Source organism: Athene noctua, chromosome 25 (assembly GCF_965140245.1).
Source record: "Athene noctua chromosome 25, bAthNoc1.hap1.1, whole genome shotgun sequence".
In the NCBI taxonomy this organism is placed as follows: Eukaryota; Metazoa; Chordata; class Aves; order Strigiformes; family Strigidae; genus Athene; species Athene noctua.
In genome coordinates, this window is record NC_134061.1 from 539,308 (window position 1) to 559,309 (window position 20,002).

The 20,002-nt window shown below is 57.7% G+C and overlaps 1 protein-coding gene across 1 annotated transcript; it reads left to right on the forward strand.

Moving 5' to 3' along the window:
• The first annotated feature begins 3,043 nt into the window (after nucleotides 1-3,043).
• CAVIN1 (caveolae associated protein 1) lies at nucleotides 3,044-19,609 on the forward strand. The gene is made up of 2 exons (XM_074926481.1): nucleotides 3,044-3,643; nucleotides 17,340-19,609. Exons 1-2 carry the CDS (start codon nucleotides 3,224-3,226, stop codon nucleotides 18,003-18,005), a joined length of 1,086 nt encoding a protein of 361 aa, XP_074782582.1. The 5' UTR covers nucleotides 3,044-3,223; the 3' UTR covers nucleotides 18,006-19,609.
• The last annotated feature ends 393 nt before the right edge of the window (nucleotides 19,610-20,002 follow it).

Consider the following 20,002-nt stretch of genomic DNA (forward strand, 5'->3'; position numbering starts at 1 on the left):
CATCGAGCTCCTGCCGCGGGCTTGCTTGTGACGCTCTGATGGGCACGGACAGGGTGTGGGTGCTGCAACCCCAAATGCCGCTCCTAAGGGCTCCGGTGAGACAAGGGACCCCCGAGGACATAAGGCAACGGCAGCATCGCTGGGGCCGGCGCGAGGGCCGCGCTCCTGGTCCACGCCAGCACAGTCAGGCCGGGTTAGTGAGGCTGGCGGTGCTGCCTGATGGAAGTGGCAGTGGCAGGGCTGCTAACGCCCGGCTCTTGCTTTTATTCCCGTATTTGACATCTCTCAACTTCACTATGAAAAGGTGAGCAAGCTAGAAGGTTAAATAACACGTATCTTCATTTGTCCCTGGAGTTTGGTGCCTGCGAAATGCCTTGCAGACAAAGCGCAATTCTCCTCATCTGTGGGAGGCATCCAACAGCACAGAAAGTTGCGCGCACGCTGCACATTTCCTCCCCCTGTCCTTATCCCCAGGTCCTTGGAAAACAGAGGAACATTTTCTTTCTTTTTCTCTGTCCAGGCCATGTCCTTTGTATTTCAGCTACAAGCGAAGGAACAAATTGTGTCAGCTCCACTTGGTGAAATTCAATAGTCTGTCCACTGGAAGTCAAGGCTGTTCCTTATTCCTGACAGGCCCCGAGCAGCTGTATCTTGCTGATTAAGATGTGAGTGAGCTGAGCCATTTCCCGTAGTCACAGGAACTTTCACGGACTGATGTGGAAGCAGATGCGGCACATCGTTGTCCTTTGTTGTCCTGCGTACAGCTGACAGAGCTTTTCTTTGAAGCTGGAACATGCTAGTTTTTGTTTGGGCTGTCTGTTCCATTCCCTGTAATGAATTCGGTAGCGGTGCTGTAAAAGCTCTGGGACATTGGAATGCTCAGTAATATCTAAGGCATAGTGCAAGCGTGGAGGAGCCAAGGATCAAGCTGTATCTGTTGTGCAACAAGAGCAGCAAGAAATTGTTCGCGCTAGAAGAGACTGAGACAGATTTCACTGTCCTGTGCCGGAGGCAGGGTGAAGGCTCCGAAGGGGAGGCTGCAGTTTGCCACCTATTGGCTTTTCCAAGTATGTCTCCACGGCAGAAAATGGCCGAAATTAAGTTAGTCCTAACATAGAAAATTACTCATCACATTTTATCTTGGGGTGTGATTGCTGCGGGCGCAGCAAGCGCGGAGTGTGGCGTCTCATCTCTTCTACCGAGTATCGAGAGTATAAACTCCTGTTCTGCTGTTGTATCTGATTCTGTCCAGATGGACCTGCTCAGTCTGGTGGTTTTTAATCATTCCCAAATGAGGAAGTCACCCGTGGAGCGGGTGTCAGAGCTGGGCGGAGAGCTCTGCGCTGCCTGCACCCCGCCCCGTGCGTGGGGCTCCGGAGCAGATGCCCCCAGTGAGAACCAGCTGCGGAGCCTCTGCCCTGCCTGGCCGCGGTGAGGGGGTTTTCATGGAACTGACTCATCAGAGTCAACACTGGAAATAAACCCTCAGGAAAAAGGCCCCTCCAGGAAAAAACAGGGTATAGAAAAGCAACCTATTTTAAATACGTGACATAACAGCTATTGTGGAAGCCGCCCGGCAGGACTGACCGATGCAGAGGGAGAGCCGCGGTGCGGGGTGGCTGCGGCAGGAGCAGAGCAGGGGGGTGCTGGCTGCCGGGAGCGTTCCGGGCCCAGCGCCCTTCCCGCGCTCCCTCTGCGCGTCGCGGGGCTCCCGGCTCGTGTGCTCGGACCCAGCGTTTCCTCCAGCGCTGTCTCTGGGGGCTCTGAGCCTGGAGAGACCCTGGTGCAGGGCTCTGGCTTCATCTGCCAGCCTGCACGGGCAGGCCTGGCCCTGGCGGGGGGCGAGACGTGCTGAGCACGGGTCGCTGTGCTCAAGGACAGGAGGGAGCCTGGAGCCTTCCCGGCTCTGCGCTGAGCCAGGGCCCTCAGCTGCCCCGCCAGCGGAGCCTTCACCCCTCCTCTGCCCCGGGGAGCCTGACTGCCTTCGGCGGAGCTCAGCCAGCCATCGTGTCGCTCTCAAGATCCGCATTTTCCTTCCCACAGCCCTTGTAGCTCCTGGGTGGCACCTCCGAGTGTCTTCTAGGGCAGGAGGCTGGTGCGGGTGCCGCGAGGCCGGAACTCCTGCCAGCGCTGTGGAGGAGTCTCTGAACTACTTTGTGCCAATGCTGAGATTACAATCAGCAAAATAAAGATTATTTTTTTTCACCGTGTTTTCCAAAGCAGTATGTACTCCAGATTTCTGAGGCCATTAGTATTTTTTTACCAACAAAGCCTTGTGTCACACGGTGTATTTGGGCACTGCTACAAGTACATTTTTGCGTGGTGTGTGCTGGAGCTTGTCCCGCATTTAGAAGCCCAGTGACAAGGTTTGTCCCTGTCAGAGGATTGCAGAGCTGAGATCGCTGCTTTGCGGGGGGAGCCGCCGGCCGCTTCACTTCAGGAGTGAATGACAATTCTTCTTTCTGCGTGAAATCTGCACAGAGACGTGGTGCGCACTGTCCATATCACGTGTGCGCCTGCTGCGTACATTCCCACGCGTGGGAGTGTGCATTTTTGTGATCCAGAAGTTCTGTGCTGTAACTTCTGAATCCAAATTGTAGCATTTAGTTAAAGTATTGAAAATCGAACTCTCGTAGTCCTGGAAAAAAAAAGCCACCTAAGTATTGGCAAAAGATCTGAATTTTCCAGCTGAACTTTAACGTGTGCAGTTGTCTGAAGCAGCCTCCCTTTAATGTGCACAGCTGCGCCCAGATGGGCTGGCTTGTTTTCCAGCAGCTTCCCGAGCCTTTTACTCAAGGTTTGTGTTTTTTCCTCTCGTTACCTACAGTGCTTTAGGCTTACGGTAAAGAAGAGGCGGTTGTAGTTCCAGAGCTTTGCATTCCTCGCTGAGCTGTGCCTGTGTTTGCATGCAAAGCCATCGCCTCCCCTCTAACTATTTTAATCATTTCAGAAAGGGTGGGTCATCAGGCATTTGGCAGCGGGCTCCTGTTATACAGCCGAGGTGGAGTCAGCCAATGACCTGCAAGCCTGGAAAATTTTGCAGGGCAGTTTCACTGGACGGCTCTGCAGAGCTGTGCCATTTGAATTTCAGCACAGACTCCGCACACTGTGCTCTCCATTCCTGGCGCGTCTCCCAGCGCAGAGGCTCGGGTTTAGCTTTCGCTCCCCTCTCTCCCCGCAGTGAGAGCTTCCCCGGCTCGCCAGCCCGGACTCCCGAGCAGTCATGGAGGATACGACTCTGCAGATTATCGAACCCCCAACTGTCTCCGAGGCCTCCGAGGAGCAAGTGCCTGAGGAGCCCATCAAAGCAGACCAGATCAACGGCGTGATGGTGCTGACCCTTCTGGACAAGATCATTGGAGCCGTGGATCAGATCCAGCTGACCCAAACACAGCTGGAGGAGAGACAGCAAGAGATGGACAGCGCAGTGACCAGCATCCAGGGAGAGCTGACCAAGCTGACAAAGGCGCACACCACCACCAGCAACACCGTCAACAAGATGCTGGAAAAAGTGCGCAAGGTGAGCGTCAACGTGAAAACCGTCCGGCAGAACCTGGAGAAGCAAGCTGGGCAGATAAAGAAGCTGGAGGCCAACGAAGCGGAGCTCCTGAAGCGCAGAAACTTCAAAGTCATGATCTACCAGGTAAGGAGCTGTCTCACGACGTCTTTGTGTCCTGCCGTGGGTGTTGTCCCTGCCAAGGGGTCGGTCCCGCTGCACGGTCGGTCCCAAAGTCCCCCCCGAGTGCCCGGCAGCCCAGGCTGAGCTGGGCCCAAAGGAGCTCTCATTCATGATTTGCCTGTGTGTTCTAAGACAAGGTTTGACAGAGTTGCTACATTTAACAGGATTTTTAATGCAGGTAGTGACAGCGGCCCTAAGCACTCATTGCAATGGACCACAAGTATCAAAATAACCTGATTTTACTGCTTAGCTAAAAAAAGAACAAGAATGCGCTGGGTTCTGGAAGGGGGTATTGTAAATCCGTCTGCCGGCATCTTTTCTACTGAGAGGCAACGTGTGTATTGCTACGTGGAGAGCGATAATGTTTCAGATTTGTGACCTGCATCTGATAACAACAAGAGGCAGTAACCCCGGCCTCGGGGCTGGTCGCACTGACTGGGACAGAGCGACAGCGGGGAAAATGCACAACAGGTCCCTGAGCTCTCGGCTCTGCCGTTGTGCTTGTGCCCATTGTCACGTGCTTTTTTTTTTTTGCAACTTGCAAGTCTTGAATCTTCTATTTGTTTCAGTAACAGCTTTGGTTGGTTTGATGTTCAGCCCCTGCTCTAAGCGCTGGATTTTTCCTTTAGTATTGAACAAGAAGAGAGGGGGACGTTTCTGTCAGTTTTCCTGTCCGGAGTTACTCTTCCTTACCAGAGCAAACGCTTAGGCTGGGCTGCAGAAGAAAAGTGAGTGAAATAGTTAATGATTCAGTTAGAAGCCTCTGGGATAATAATAGACAACATCAGGGACAAAGAGAGAAGCATCTAGTGCTGATCACAGGAAGAGAGAGAAGAAAAACTGAAAAAAAAAAAAAAGGGAAAATGCTTCTTACTGCAGGATTTGAAGGGAGAGCTGATCACAATAGGCTCAGGAATCTAACAAGTACGGGGGCCTGTGTAACTCTGATTCAGAGCTTAAGCATTTGTAGTTTTATCGTGCCCGAAAGGCTGAAATACTCGACTCTGTTCAGATCATTCGGGCAAACTAAGCAGTTGTCTTTGTATCAGGCTTTTGGGGGAGGCTAGATCTATCCTTGGAAAAATAAAATAAATCTCTGAGTGTACTGCAGGAGCAACAAACGTTGCAAAATGAGAAGAGTGAAGGGAATTGTTTAGACATAACATTGCTTGTGGGTTACGGAAATAGGTAGGAAGTTGGCAAGCTGCTAGGTCCTCTGGAAGCATCCTAAACATTGGCAGGTTGTCATTTGGGGAGCTGTTTGTTTTGGTTTGCTGTTGCTTATGAATATTGAGTGGAGTTTCTCTTTGAAGATGAAAAAGCAACCCTGCTTCTAAAGGAAAGCGGGGGCAATACCCCGGCTGATGGAGTGAGGACAGAACAGCCTGTGAGGGAGTCAGCTGACGAGGGACTACGGCCGGGACTTGTGAATCGTGAAATTATTGGGGAACAGAGGAATTATTATTTGTAAATCGGAACAGTGTCCCAGCATGGGATTCAGTGTGATTTGACTGAGAGGCCACAGAGCACAAGTGAGAAATTCTCCAGGTTTGCTTCCTGTGATACGGCGCCTCTGTGGGACGCCAGGGCTGGGGTCCCGGGCCGGGGGAGCCGGGCTGTGGCCGCGGGCTCGTGGTGGCCACTGCCGAGGCAAGCGTCGTCTCTCCTGGGGGAGAAACTTTCATTAGCTCTTAATTTGGTGCTTACACCGAGAAACAAAACCCATGATGGGCTTTTGATGTCTGAATACTAGAAGGAAATAGGCTACAACAATATCCGTGTGCCTGAGTAACGAATACTTGGGGGACAGGGGCGTTGTGCTGCGGCTGAGTCGGACCCGTACGGTGAGAACTGGGGGGCCAGGCTGGACCACTGCGTGCCCTGGAAGAGCAGGGTGTGTGTCTGCAGTCCTCTGCAATACTGCTCTGCCCTGCGTGGGGCGGACACAGGGCTGTCGGCCCACAGAGCGTGTTCCTGGGTGTGCCAGTCGCCGTCTGTCTCGGAGCTGCGTGAGAACACGGGGCTTAGAGCTGCACGATCCTGCGCCCCGCAGCAACGTCACCCCGCGATCCTCGGTGTACAGAAACCTGAGCTGTAGGGCTCGGGGCAAGGAGAAATAATCTGTCCTGTGTAGGAGTCTCTCTCATTTGTGGAGGCCTTTTATTCTGGAGAAGTTAAACACGTTGGGGGATCCTGGGAGTTTTGCTTTTGGCTTTGGGGGTTTTTATTCTGCTTTGCTTTTTCCTGGGAGGGACAGGATTTTCAGAGTTTGGGTCTTACTGGGGTTCGGGGGCTGTCACTCTTCAGGGCTGGGGGAACTGCACGGCAGGTTTGCAAAAACATCAGGTTACAATGATGGGTCCTGATGTATTCGTATGAATATGTGATTCCGGGCACATCGATGACAGGAGTCGTACTTCGCCTGGGATTATGCAAACCAGATAACGCTAACGCATTTCGATAGTAAAGCTCTCTACAGGAAGAAGTGATATTTTTGTGTGTACGTTGTCCAGGCATTTCTCAAATCGAGGCTTTACGGACACTGAACGATGCTGCTTGTTGCAAGAAGCCTTGTCGATCCCCGCTGGGTTACCTCTTTGCTAACACACTTCTGTGTTTCAGTATTAATAATCATGAAACGTCAAAAAAATGTATCAAGAGTCTACGGAACCAAAACTTTATGATGGGCTCCACCCCGGGAGTTTAAATGAGGAAAATTCACTGTTTTCCTAACTGTATCTATTATTTACCAAAAAAAAACCCCCTCTTTTCTAATTCAGTGTTTCACTTCTCAAGACCCACTGCCTATCAAAGTTTATGTTATAGGTCGATAATTAATTCTGTGATGGTGAGCAACGTTATTGCTGCTTGCTAACTCAGGAAGAGCTGCCTTGGAAAGCTGTGATAAACTGGCCTGTGCAATTGCATTTTCAGTTGCTATGGCTAAAAATGAAAGATTTATTATTCTTTTCTGTGGGAGAACAAGAGATAAGCTCATCCTAAGAGACATAAAATATTACGTGAAAGCAGCGGTGGCTCTTTTCGAGCCAGATCTCTGAGTAGAACCGCAGTCGGGCTGGACGGGGGTTTAGCATTGCCCGATTCTGCGGTATGAAGAAATAAAAGGAGTGAAGATAAATCAGCTCTTTCCGGGTTGTAGATGCCTGATTATTCTCTGTGCTGATACCGCGTCCCCAGCAGTTACGGACGGACTATTTCAGGAGTGCAAATAAGACCTTTTGTCACCTTGGGAGAAGAGGTCAAACTGCGCGCCAGTTGTATTTTGCTGGCTGTTAGATTAGGAGAAAAGGAAAATCCAGTTTTGTTCTGGGAAGGCTTGACCTGTCGAGGTGAGCCTAGAGCACACCTGCCTGGCGGTTTCAGACGTGGGGAGAAAGCACCGAACTGAAAATCCCTTGCAGTGGGCGGGCGAGGGCGAGGCACGGAGCGGGGTGTTTCTGGGCCGTTCCTGGCGGCCCCGTGTGCCCGTGCGGGCGCTCTCCCGCTTCCTCGCTCTCCCACGTACACTTGTACCTGATTTTGCCAGGAGCTGCCCTGTTTTCAACCAAGTCAAGAGTTTTTGTATCGACTTAATGTAGGGAATTAGATTGATTCTTGAGAAAAAAAATTTTACACCACCCCCCCCCCTCCAGATTACCACATCTCCTTGTTGTCAGACCTTGCCTACCAAAAGCAGAGGGGACAGGGCTCTGACGAGCTGCCGTGTAAGCAGAGGCTCCGTGCTCTCGCCACGAGCAGGACTCGCCTTCCTGCACGCTCGGATGTCAAATGACTACGTGCTCTTATGAGAGCCCCCGGGAACAGAGCTCCTCAGTGCTTCCTTTGTGCCGCTGCCCTGGGCCCCCGTCTTTCAGAGAAATTAGGACACCAACAAATGTGGTTAGAGTGGCTGCTAATAAAAACAAACTGAAGTGGCTTCATCCCGAATCCCCTGGTTTTAGGGTACAAGAATCTGGGGCTGGTTACTAGAGTTCATCATTAAATAATGGGTGTCCCATGCGCAGAGCTGCTGCCCTAACACCAGACAGCCTGCCGCATTCATCTGGGGAACAGCAAGTGTCAGCACTTACGTAAGCCTGGCATTTTTCCTCCAAACATTTTTCTACTGTTAAACTTATTCCTGCGAATGTCAAAGGCCTGATTTCTGTGCAGCCAGACAAAGGCTCCGAGCACTCAGCACACGTACCGAGTCCCGAGTTTCTGAAGCGTGCTGGTCCTTCACTGGGGGGTCCCGCGGGCCGGGGCAGCCTGCCTCGCGGTGCGCACCGTGCCACGCTGGGCAGAGCGCGGCTTCGGAGCGGGGCGCGGGCGGGGGGTCCCCGCTGCCCGGCCGGGGGCTCGCGGGGCTCCTCTGTGCCTCACCCACCTCCGGCAGCCGCCCGGGGCCTCGAGAGACGTGGAGCTTCTGTGGGAAGGGCCGGGCGGATTCGGGCGCGGGGCAGAGCGGGAAGCTGAGCCCTCCAGTGTGCAGGGGAGGTAGGGCTGGACGAGGAAATATAAATAGCGCAGCTTGGCTTTTGTGCCGTGAGTGGGCCTTATACGGGCGAGAGCGACAGGATGGGCCATCGTGGGAGGAGGGATGAGTTTCACACCCACGTTAACGTGAGAGGTTCGGAGGCCAGACCTGAACGGCCTCGGCTTTAGGTCTCTGCTCCTCAGGAGAGCGTGGAGAAGCCACTGAGCTCAGGGGTCTGGTGGGGAGCACGGGGCGCACGGACCCGCGTGCCGCAGCCCCCGCACCCACCGCCCCGGGGCTGCAGCCCGTCCGCACCCCTAAACACTCCGTCAGCTGCCCCGAGCTACGGGCTCGCTTCAGATGAATCGTTGTGAAACAAAACCCTCATGAGTGTAATGACAGCAGCGCGTCCGCGGGAGCCAGCGTGACCTGCAGCCGCACGGCACAGCCCGCGTGGGTTCCCTGGCTTGGTGGAGCTTGCCCGGCCACCAGCGTTAAGGAGCAAACAGCAATTCCAAACCACGCCTGGATGGCAGCGCCGGGCTCCGTCCCGCGCCGGGCCCGCAGCCGCACCGCGCTGGGGTCAGTATTTCCCGTGGGTTCACCGCAGAGACTTGCGTTGCAGCAGCACCTGGGGTTTGTATTTATTTTCTGATAATACTTTAAATAAAAGGCTGGTTTCATTTTGCTGTGAATCCATTCCAAAGCAGCTCCCTTCCAGCCACAGCTGTTCTCACCCCAGGTTCAGCAGAGAATTACCGTGAGGTTCTCGCCGGTGGGTTTGTGGATCAGCAACCTGCCAGATCCCAGGAGCACCCAGTGACAGTCCTGGTGTGGTCAGAGGGGACAGGGTATTCCTCTCATGCTGGATTTGCTTTTGCTTTATTTTATTCTGCTCTTAAACAAAATATGAAAGAGAATTAATCATGAAGCCTTTGTTATAACCCACAAAAAATCTGAATCAAACCCACAAAAAATCTGAATTATACACGCTGGTAGTCATTAATTAAGAGTGGATATTGTTTGTCTCTGACCCTTTGTCTTTGTTGCTGGAATACTGGGGTCTTAGCCCACAAAGCTCTTGTATCTTCCCTTCTGTTCTCCAGCTTTTGGTCACAGAAGTAGCAAAATTAGAGGTGAAAACGTGCCATCCCAGGGGAAAGAGAGAAATATCATTCAAGTCCATTCCTTCGGGCTGCAGCGCTGCATGTTCTCCTCCTGTGTAAGGGGCACCACGTTAACATCCTGATGTGCACAGAATCCCTCAGATTCTCGGCACGTTCCTGAATTATAAGTCCCAAGATAATAATTCACAGGAGACTGAGCCTTAAAAAAATGTCACCATGTTAATATCTCTCACTTCCAGGATTTTTCTTAGTGCAGATTATCAGTCCTTCTACTGAAAGACAGTTCCAGAGCCTGGATTTCTCTGCTGCCGCCTGGGATCCACTGCATTAATATTTCATTGCTCAGGTATTATTTATCAGCAGTTAGTGCCAGGACTGCTTGCTTTGCTGAAATCCTTTCAGCATTATAGTTACAGACGGAGCTGTGCAGCAATAAATTGTCTCAGAGCGAAGCGCCAGAGGCTGCTCAGCATCATAGGATAGGGTTAGACTAGATGATTAATGGCCCATGAACATAAAACCGAAGGTAATGTTCCTTCTGCCCAGCTACTCCTCTCCCAGGCCCTCAGCACTGGATCTGGTCAGGGTGCCTGTGCGACGCCCCGGGGCGCTGCGGGGCTCCCGGCCTGGGTGCTGGAGCGCTCTGGGTCCCAGTGAGACTGTGGCTCCTTTTCCCGTTCCTAAGCTAGATACGAGCCCTCGGCAAAAATAAATCAACCCCTCAGGGACACAGAGCAGGAGAGACTCTCCAAGGCCGCATGTAACCGGGTTTGCAGGTCTGGGGTTAGAAACTTTCCCGGGGAACGCGCCCTGGGCCGGGCACGGAGCCCGCGTCCTCCCTGCGGCCGCCCCTCGCCCCGGTGCTGCCCTGAGCGCCGGGCCGGGCCCACGCCCCCCCCGCGGCACCCCTGGGCCCGCACCGAGCACCCGGCGGCTCGGAAGCTTCTGGGCAACGTGCTCAGCCCTGCTCTGGCCTCTTTGGGGGAACGTTGCCCTCTTGATTCTGCCAGATCTTCTACAGCTGACAAAGTACCTGAAGAATTGTGGGTCCATTGTCCAGCTGCGAGACAAGAGAAAGACCAGAAGCAAAGATGCTCAGTGTCAGTGAGGGAAAATCAAATATTTAGAGTAAAAAGTCTCAGGATGTTTAATCTATAGCTTTATGTCAGGATGCAAATGTCAGCATCAGCACAGATCCCTCCGCAAATCATCTGTGAGGCAAACGCCGTTATTTACTGGTTTGCTGTTCAAAAATAGCTCTGGAATTATTAATCAGTTGAGACAGGTTTATCCGGGAGGAGCAGTTCTGAGAGTAAAGCCAGTTGTACAAACAGACTGATAACAGGATCAAAACTCTTCTCTGCTGTCAGAGGAAAAAAAAACCCAACTAAACCTTTTCTCTCTGCAATCTATTTACTTCTCTGTTTCCTACAGCCCCGCCTCTCTTCTGACTCACCGTTAGGCAAAAGCACTTTTCCAAACCCATCCTCCTCCTCTCCCCATGCCGATCCTCCCTTCCCTTTCCCCATCAAGGCCCAACTGGCTCCAGGCCGGTGCCGGGCTGCTCGTTCTCACCAGCTAACGGAGAACCTGCAGCCTTTAGGACAGAGCTTCCAGGACACGGAGTAACCGAACGCGCCTGGTAGAAAAAAGTGCCAGAAGATTGCACAACATGCAAAATTACAGAGGTTGGAAGGACTGCTGCGAGTCAGAGAGACACTAGAGCGCGAACTGGCTTATCCCTTTAACATCTACCTAATCCCAACCTATTTTGCTTCTCCCCCTCATATTTTAGATCCTTCCCTTTGTCTCAGCAGTATTCTTTGGTGACTTCTCACTGCAGGAGTCAGTAGTCTTCTCCCTAAGGGCTTGAGGCTTCTCTTTTTATGGACCTCTTGGCACTGTTGGAGACAAAACCTGTCCGACTTCTGGAATGTAAGAGTCGAGGCCGTGCCTGATTTTGCGGCGAGCATTTCGCTGTCACGGGGTGTGGAGGTCTCTGGGCTGCTGGGTATTGTCCGGCTTTGGTTCAGGGTGTGGTTAATACCCCGGCAAAGCCAGCGGGTGGAATCACACCTGGCTGCTTCGACCTCTCCAGCTTGTGTGTTTGAATTAATAACCATGGGGGTTTAAAATCACTGTCTTTTCATAGTTGTACACATACAAGCCCGCTCTGCTCCCAGCTGCACCACAGAACTGGGACGTGGCTCCAGAGCAGCCGACATCCCATCGCTCTGAGCAGCAGCGTGAAAAGAGCAGGATCTGGCCCTGTGGCCGTGCCTGAAACCGTAGAAGGGATTCCTCACCTCCTAGGGCCTGCTGTAAATTAGAGAAGGAGACTCTTCCTTCTAATAAATCTTTGCTGACTGTCTATTCTGTCAGATTTTGCTACCTGGCTCCTCCCTTTACTAAACTATTCCCCTGTGCCTTTTCTCTCTGCCTGTTCTCATGCTAATCCGGATCTTGGGTGGCGAAGTTCCTGCTCAGACTCCCAGCGGGGACAGGTAAGTTTCTCCGTTGTGCTTCCTTTCCCCTGGCCACTGAAACGCAGTTTTCCTCGTCTCAGCCCGAGCGGATCCAGAGCGTGCGCGCTGAGGCCTCGCCGGGGACTGCCCTCTGAGCCGCCTCCAGGAGCGGTTCCCCTGCCCGCGCTGCGAAGGTGCCACGGCCCAGCCAGCAGAAGACGTGCGAGGAGGCAGCAGTTTAGGGCCCCGGCAGGAATCTCCCCCCCCGAAGATCGCTCTGAACCTCTCCTGAAGCTCTGAGAGCTGCTGATTCCAGAGCCTTTCCCTCTCCGCCGGCCGGTGGCCGCCGCCAGCCTTCAGCCCTGCCAGCAGAAGTGCCTCCGCTTGCCGGCTCACCCGCTCGCTGCTGCCTGCCCGCTGCTGCCCTGGCTACGGCGGATGGTGGGAGCTGAGCCGAGCTGCTGTGTGGCTTGCATGAAGGGCCAGCAGCCCGGAGCAGCCGGCTCTGCTGGCGTCTGCTGTGGCTGGGCAAACCCTGCCTCTTTTCTGAGCCTCAGTTTCCCCCTCTGAAATAATGCCTCCTCCTCAGGCTCCTCGTAAGCTTTAGTCTATGAGTGTTTGTGAAATGGTTTGAAGTTGTTTTGAATAGATAAAAGACAGGCAGGAGCACAAACTGTGAGCCATGAAACTGCAGTTGGGTCGGTGCTGCGGCACCCACTTCTGCTCAGCAGCAGCCCCCGCGCAGCTCACTCCGACCTGGGCTTCTGCCCAGTCGGGAGCCGGTGGAGACTTTACCTGCTGCTTATCGGACACTTACCTCGCGCCTCAAGGGCCCAGAGCCCTGGCAGCTGTTGTGTGGCTGCTGGAGAAGGTGGCCTAAGCCCCCGCTGCCTGCCCGGTGGCCGGTCACCCCGCGGGAGCCAGCGAAGGCCAACGCAGCCCGGGAGCGGGGAGCTGCCAGGGAAAACTTCTCCTTTTCAAGGAGAGTGGCAAGATTTTTTAAAAAGGCACATTTTTGTGATATGGCAAGAGACTCTGATAGCAATTAGAGTCTCCACAGAAAAAACCCGTTCCATCAAGGCACTGGCAAGAGAGCACAGCCCTCCCCATTCCTGCGCAGGCACCCCCACCCCGCCGAGCTCGCTGGGCTCTGGGGGCTTGGCAGGTGCGAGGCCGATACTCGGGGATCACTGAACCCTCCTTCCCCCGACGCTGAGGGAAGGTCGGCACAGAAAAGCATCCTGGCAGAGCAGAACAGTTACCATGGCAACGGAAGAGCAGACCTTTTTCCTCTCCGACAGGGCTCGATGTGACCTGGAAGGCTGTTTTCTGCCCAGATGCTTTCGGTCCTCCCTTCTCCCTGCCCCGGGCTGCTCTGTCCTGCCCCGGCGGCCAGGGACGGGCTGGCGTGGCCCGGGGCTGCGGCCAGGATCAGCCCTTCTGGGCCACAGCAGACCTGGGGCCGTGAGCTGGTCGCCTCCTGCACGTTACGGCTGCATGTCAAGCCAAACTCAACTGCTTGTGCTGTTGCAATTGTGTAAAAATAACCGAAGTGAACTGCAGATGTGATAGCATGCGTGTGTGAAAAATCTGCCATTAAACCTTCAAACTGGAGGCCGGAGTGGCTGGGAGTGCTGGGACTCTGTTTTTCACACGTTGACAAGAGTCTCTTCAAGGCCAGTCTGAATTCTCGCGTTTTGGGCATATTCCCCAGATTTGCTGGTGGTTCTGCAGTGCTCGAGGCGCTCTGCCGGGCTGGGAACGCGGCTCAGCTCCGGGTCCCATTGGCCTGTTCCATGGCCGGGGAAGTGTTTACATGTGTTGTAGCAACCCGGGGCTGCCGGGTGACTCACGGCGAGGGAACTCGCCTTGAAAACAATGTCAGATAAAAACCCACTTGGCGGGGCACGGCGGAGGCCCGTCTGCCCCGCAGATCTCGCCGCTCTGGGCTGTTCGAAGCAGGAGGAACACAGAGCAGCCCCACAGCCCGGCAGCTGCTTCCAGGCTGGGCACGGAGCTCCCCGGGGCAGGGGTTTGCTCGGGGCAGTTCCCCTCCGGTGGCAGAGCCGAGGCCACTGGCAGTCCCCGGCCTGCAGAGCCCCGGGGACGGCACAGCCTGAGCGCCAGAGCCTGAGAGGGGCCGGGGGGTGGCACATCGCAACGGGCTGAAAGGGAAAGAGAACTTGGATCGGAGCTGACCCTCTGCCTGAAGCACATCGGCTGGCGGCGAGCTCGGAGGCCGCCTGTCCTGCTGGGCGAAGCTCTGCTTTGTGCACAGAGCAGAAAGATTTTTCGTCTGCGGGTATAAAAAGTCTTCTGAGAAATCTTGTTTACCCGCTGTCCTTGTGCCGGCTGGATTCAAGCTGTCTTAGAGAACAGAACGGGTTTGCATCTGCTGACCGGGAGCCAGGGCTTGAACACCCCAACGGCAGCGATGCCAAGACCCAGGATTTTGGACTCGCCCACTTCAAGGGTCAGTGTTTTCCCAGTAAAAATAGAGTAGCTGGAATGCCTGGTGTTAAAAATGCGGCTCATCTGGATGAGTCATGAGTGAAACAAAGTGCACAGACCATAGTGCCCGGCCCAGAGCAGGGATTTGTGTGGCAGACACCCACAGACCCGGGATGGTTCTTGATTGTTCCCATTGTCCTCCACCGCAGGCGGACGCGCTGTGTCCGTAGCACGTTCTGCCTGCGCCGGGCAGGTGCCCCTCTCCGCGGGGGAAGCACCCCTCGGGCGGGGAGGAGGAGCCCCGTGGCGGCGTTGGGGCAGTGCTGGGGCGCAGCGAGGAGCTCAGCACCGACGTCCTTGTCCCGTTAAGACGTGCCAGAGCTGTCGGCTGCGCTGGCAGCAGCTGTCCTGGGCACACGCCAGAGCCCCTAAACCAGCAGGAACGTCCCCTGCGTGCAGGTGGGCTCGGGGTCGGGCAAGCGGCCCCGGCACGCCGTGCTGAACATCCACCAGCTGTCCCCCAGCTGGTATCTGCGGCTCGGAGAAGCAATCGCACTGGAGTCAGGGGGAAAAAATGCAGAAATTATAGCAGGCAGGGCAAAGAGAGATGCGGTGCCGGGGGCCCTCAGCAGCCTGACGGCCCCGCAGCGGGGACGTCACCCCCGCCAGCCTGGCCCTGCCCGGGGGGGCCGGGAGAGGCCTCCAAAGGGTGTCCCGGGAGCAGCTGGAGAAAAAAGCTCTTGGGAACGGTCTGGAGTGGGGAGGTTGGGGCTGGAGGCACCTTGTGGCCGCGGTCCCGCTCGGCCTCTGAGTGGGACCAGCGGGGCCTCCTGAGAGGTGGGAGCAGAGTCTCAAGTCCGTGAGTGGGGCTGGGCTGAGCTCGGGCGCCTGCTGGAGGGGCCGAGCGGGGCCGGAGCGTGGGTCTGTGCCTGGGGCAGGCTGGGGGGGATCAAACGGCCGGGCAGCCGCTGTTCCCGGGGAAGAGGCAGGGTCAGAGAGCCCTCACCCTCACGGGGATGTGCCAGCTCCGCCGTGTACCGGGAGCTGCCGCTGGGCACGTCGCAGGACGCCGCCGGGGCGGGACGGGTGTGCTGCTGGGGCAGGCCGCTCAGCCACGACGGAAAATTCAGTCCGATGCTGGTGTAACACGAGGAAAGGCAGTTACTGATGTGGCAGACGTGGAGTTTTTGAGGTGGTGTTTCTTTCTGCAGACACATGTTCTTGAGCTGACTGATAAGTATCGGGGTTTGCAGGATATGGCCCGTTTCCAGCGGCGGCCCTGCCAGGCAGGAGGGGGATGCCTTTGTTCTGGCTCATTGTGTTCACTCGAGGGAAGGAAGCGGCTGGAGTTCCTGATGTTCTCGCCTGGCGGGGCAGGGTCCCGGGACTCGCTGGGATTGCTCCAGCAGGTGTTGTTGTGGAGAACAGGCTCCCTGCCTCCCCGTGACGTGGGGCTGTGCTGCACTGACCCGGCCCTCTGGAGAGATGTGTATTGTTTTCTCCTGAAGTGGCTGATCAGATGAAGAAACCATATGTTGGCCACTTCGCCTTAATCTCCAGAAAGTATCTGGGACCTGAGCCGTGCTCTGGGGGGTGAAGGGCTTTGCCCAGCGCAGCTCCCTGCTCTGAATAAAACCCAGAGGGAAAGCCCTGCTCTGGCAGACTCTGCTGCAGCCCGTGTCCCCTTCGCTGAGCCCAGCTGACTTCACTGTTCAGAGTTTTCCCCAGGTGCCCTCATGTTTCCAGAACTTCAGCTTCCCCGTGGAACAGCACTGTCCTGTGTTTGGGGAAGAACGAGGAAGACGCTAAAAGCATCTGCATTTCACCCAGGTGAAGCTGTGCTGGAGTCACGTATTCCATAAGGTCATGTCAGCGTCAGTGCTGCGAGGGAGGGAGGAGCTGGGGCAGCGCTGCTGGCCGAGCCGAGCAGCCCCGTGTCTGCAGAGGGACCGTCCTGTCCTGCCTCCGGCCCTCCTGCTGCCCAGGCTTCTCCCCAAAGCTCAGCCCAGCAGCTCTGCTCTCTGTGTGCCCGTCCCACACACCCCACGCTGCTCCTGCCCAGCTCTGGGGATTAAAACCACTTGAGCAATAAATTTCCGAACCGTGGGCTGCAGCCCCGCAGCTGTGACGCTCCGTACAGTGACGGGCTATTTCCAGCCTGTCCTGGGAACAGAGAGGTGATTCATGGCAGCGGGGACGCACGCTATGTGCTGCTCGGATGAAAACCAATCCCACTCCAGGGCTGTGCCCCTCTCCTGGGCACATGCTTGTCCTCTGCCACTGGGATCAGAAACTTGGCTGACCCGGGGCAGTGGAGAAGCTGAATGAACTCGCCCCGAGCAGAGACAGCGTAACCCTGCAGGCCGAGCTGCCTCAGCCGGGGCCGCCGTCTTCAGATGCGGGCCCGGACAAATTCCTGAGCTCATTCCCCAGCGGAGGAACGGGACCAACAGGTCGGCCGGCTGCATCCCAGGAGATGTCCCAGCCCCACATCTGGATCCTGACGGCCTTGGGAAAGTCCGAGCGCGGAGCCCGGCCCGTGTGTGCACGCGGCGTGGCCGGACGCCCGGCTCCGGACTGTGCTGCCCTCTGCAGCCCAGCACCACGCTGGCCCTGGGGCCACCGCGGGCCAGGCCCTGGCCAGGCTGGAGCGCTGGGGGCAGCCGGCGGGCTCACCAAGAGAGAGCACCCGCGGGAAGGGAGCCGGAACGCCGTGGGCTGGGGGACGGGACGGGCTCCGGGCAGGCACTGGGGAGCAGGACGGGGGCTTTGGAGATGAAACTGGAGGGGCCGGGACTGTGACAGGGGCACGGGAGGAAGGGGAGCGTCTCGTGTTTCAGCGCTGGCCTGCTTCTTCCTGCACTGCTGGAGTCCCGGAGGGGTTTGGAGCCAGCCCAGAGTGAGCAGAGCGGGTTATACCTGAGCCGAGACAGAGCAGAGCCCTAAGCTGGGCGCTTCGAGCTGATCCTCGTGACGGTCATTTACCGGGGGCACCGAGGGCGGGTGAGCCCAGGCCTGACGTCGCCAGGCTCTGCCTCTGCTCTGCGGCACCGCCGGGCGCGGGGGGCTGGGGAGGCTGCGTGTGTGTGTGTGTGAGTGTGTGTGTGTGTGTCTCACTGGCTCCGCTCTGTGTCTTGCAGGATGAAGTGAAGCTCCCGTCTAAACTGAGCATCAGCAAGTCTCTAAAGGAGGGTGAAAAGCTGGAGAAGGAAGGTGAGGGCGAGGAGGTGCCTGTGGGTGAGGACCATGCAGAGGAGGACCATGTGCAGCTCTCCTCAGATGAGGAGGTGGAGATTGAAGAGATTATCGAAGAGTCACGGGCAGAGCGCATCAAGAGGAGCGGCATGAAGAGAGTGGATGACTTTAAGAAGGCATTCTCAAAGGAGAAGATGGAGAAGACTAAGCTAAAGACCAAGGAAAACCTGGAGAAGACCCGCCACAACTTGGAGAAGACCCGCCACAACCTGGAGAAGAGGATGAACAAACTGGGCACCAAGATTGTGACTAACGAAAGGAGAGAGAAGATGAAGACCTCTCGGGACAAGCTGAGGAAGTCTTTCACCCCTGACCACACCATCTACGCCAGGTCCAAGACGGCCGTCTACAAAGTGCCACCCTTCACTTTCCATGTCAAGAAAATAAGAGAGGGTGAGGTGGAAGTGAAAGCCACGGAGCTGGTGGAGGTTGGTGGAGAGGAGGGAGAAAACTCGGATCTGCTGCGTGGGGAGAGCCCCGAGATGCACACGCTGCTGGAGATCACGGAGGAGTCGGACGCGGTACTGGTGGACAAGAGCGACAGCGAGTAGGACAGGCTGCAGCGCGGAAGGGTTGCGGACGACGGCTGAACACGTAATCACTCACACTTCCAGATCTCTCCGCCCTGGTGCCCCAGGGGAAGCGTACACGATGCCTCTTTACTACCCTGCAGAGCCGACGCCAATCCCCTGCCTGCTTGGACAAGGTGTATTTTATATTTTAGTTTTAGCACACAGAAACGTTAGGAACACGGGACACTGTTTTTCTTACACTGTTGAATCACCCTTGGAGACCATTCCTGCTGCGGGCTGTGTGAGGGCTTCTAGCACCAGGCCCGAAGACGGGCTTTGAGCGACGGGGACCCGGCCCAGCTGGAGAGTGCTAAAACCAAGATAACGGCCGTACACCTGCAAAGCTCAAGTGTCCGCCGAAAGCAAAGAGACCTGGTGTCAAGAAAGCTTCCTGCCGAGCAGCCCGCCGGCCCCCGGCCCCCCGCTCCCCGGCCGTCCCCGCGGGCAGGAAACTCCCGGCACCCAAACCGGCCGCGAGGCGCCGAGCGCGGGAGGGCAGAGCCGAGCAAGTCCCGTCGCCGCAGAGAAGGGGCGAAGCTGGGCCGGGCGCGTGGCACGCGGGGGCCAGCTCCCCTCTGCCCTCCCCGGGGCCGGGGGACGCGGCGGTGCCCAGGACGGCTTCGCCACCACGACCCGGGCGCAGCCGGGCCCCCGGCTCCTCCCCGCCACGCTGGGGCCGTCGCTGCGGCAGCCCCGGGGCCGCCCGCTCCCCTGCCCGGGCTACGGACCCGGCTGCCAGAGGCCCAGTGGCCGTGGGCGAGTCCTCGCCGGGGCAGGGGCGCCGCGGAGGTGGGGTGCTGGACCCCGTCCCTCCGCACCCGCAGGGCCGGCGGCAGGCAGCGAGGCGCACGCTGGCTGCCCGGGCAGGGGGCACGCGTGACAGCGGCCGCAGCTCGTTCCCGGAGGGACACGGGACCTGCCGATGCCCCGGGGGCTCTCGACTCCCCAAGCGCAGCCTTGGCACCGCTCCAGCACCGGACCTTGAGTATTCCCGAGCATCTGCTTTCTCCAGGGGTCTCGCACGGCTCAGGCTCGCACCCACCTCCTTGCGCTTTCCTCCCCGTTTCCCGCTTTCTGCAGCTTCACCCCGGCCTGCGGCCGGGCAGCGCGAGGGCAGCGCAGGGCGAGGGCGAGGGCACGGCCCCGGGGCCGCGGCACGACCAGGCCCCGCAGGAGCGGGCGGGGAGGCCGGACCCGTCGGGCAGGCGAGGGGGGTCCTGGCGCTGCCCGTCCCGGCTGCTGGCGGGGCGCAGCCGCTGCCCTCCCGCCCCGCTGCCCCGGGCGGGACCGGCGGCTGCCGCACCCGTAACCCGAGGCACAAACTTGCTTTTTCCTCTAGGAATTATTTTCCTTCTCCTTGTCTAGCGCATCCAGCCTGGTCCCGCCCCGGAGCCTGCGCCGCCGGGCCCGTGTGCCGGCCCCGGGGCTCCCGCGAGGCCCAGGCGTCCTGCCCGCGCCCTGCCCGCAGCCCGGCGCGGGGGTCCCCTCCCCGCCTCCCCCGGCGCCGTTTGTCACCGCAGCAGCGCCCGGACGCGCCCCCGCCCGCCCAGCAGCGCAACTAATAAAGTCTCTTTTCTAAACCACCAGCGTGCGGCCTGTTCATGGCGCCGGGCGGGCTGCGGGGGGCGCGGGGGAGCCCCCCCCAGGGCACCGGCACCGGCGCCGGGTCCCGCCGCCCCACGCGGGGGCGCTGCCGAGGCGGCGCCCGCCGGGGGCGCTGCCCCTTTAAGAGGCGGTGGCGGCGGCCGCGGCCGCGCGCTGACGTCACGGCGCTGCCCGGAACTCAGCCGGGTTTCCCGCACGGCCGTTCCCGGCAGCCGCCGCCCCCCCCGCCGCGACGCCACACACCGCCCCCTCCCCAGCGCCGCCCCGCGGCGGGAGGCGGCGACGTCCGGGAACAGCCGGCCCGGGGCAGCCCCCCCGCGCCGCGGGGCGCCCGCGCTGATTGGCCGCCAGGGCCCGTCCCTCGCGGGGCG

Excerpts from the sequence above, each read along its gene's own strand:
- CAVIN1 (XM_074926481.1), top strand. The coding sequence starts at position 3,224 with ATGGAGGATACGACTCTGCAGATTATCGAACCCCCAACTGTCTCCGAG. Across the intron at positions 3,644-17,339 it reads TCAAAGTCATGATCTACCAG|GATGAAGTGAAGCTCCCGTC; the intron begins GTAAGGAGCTGT and ends TGTGTCTTGCAG.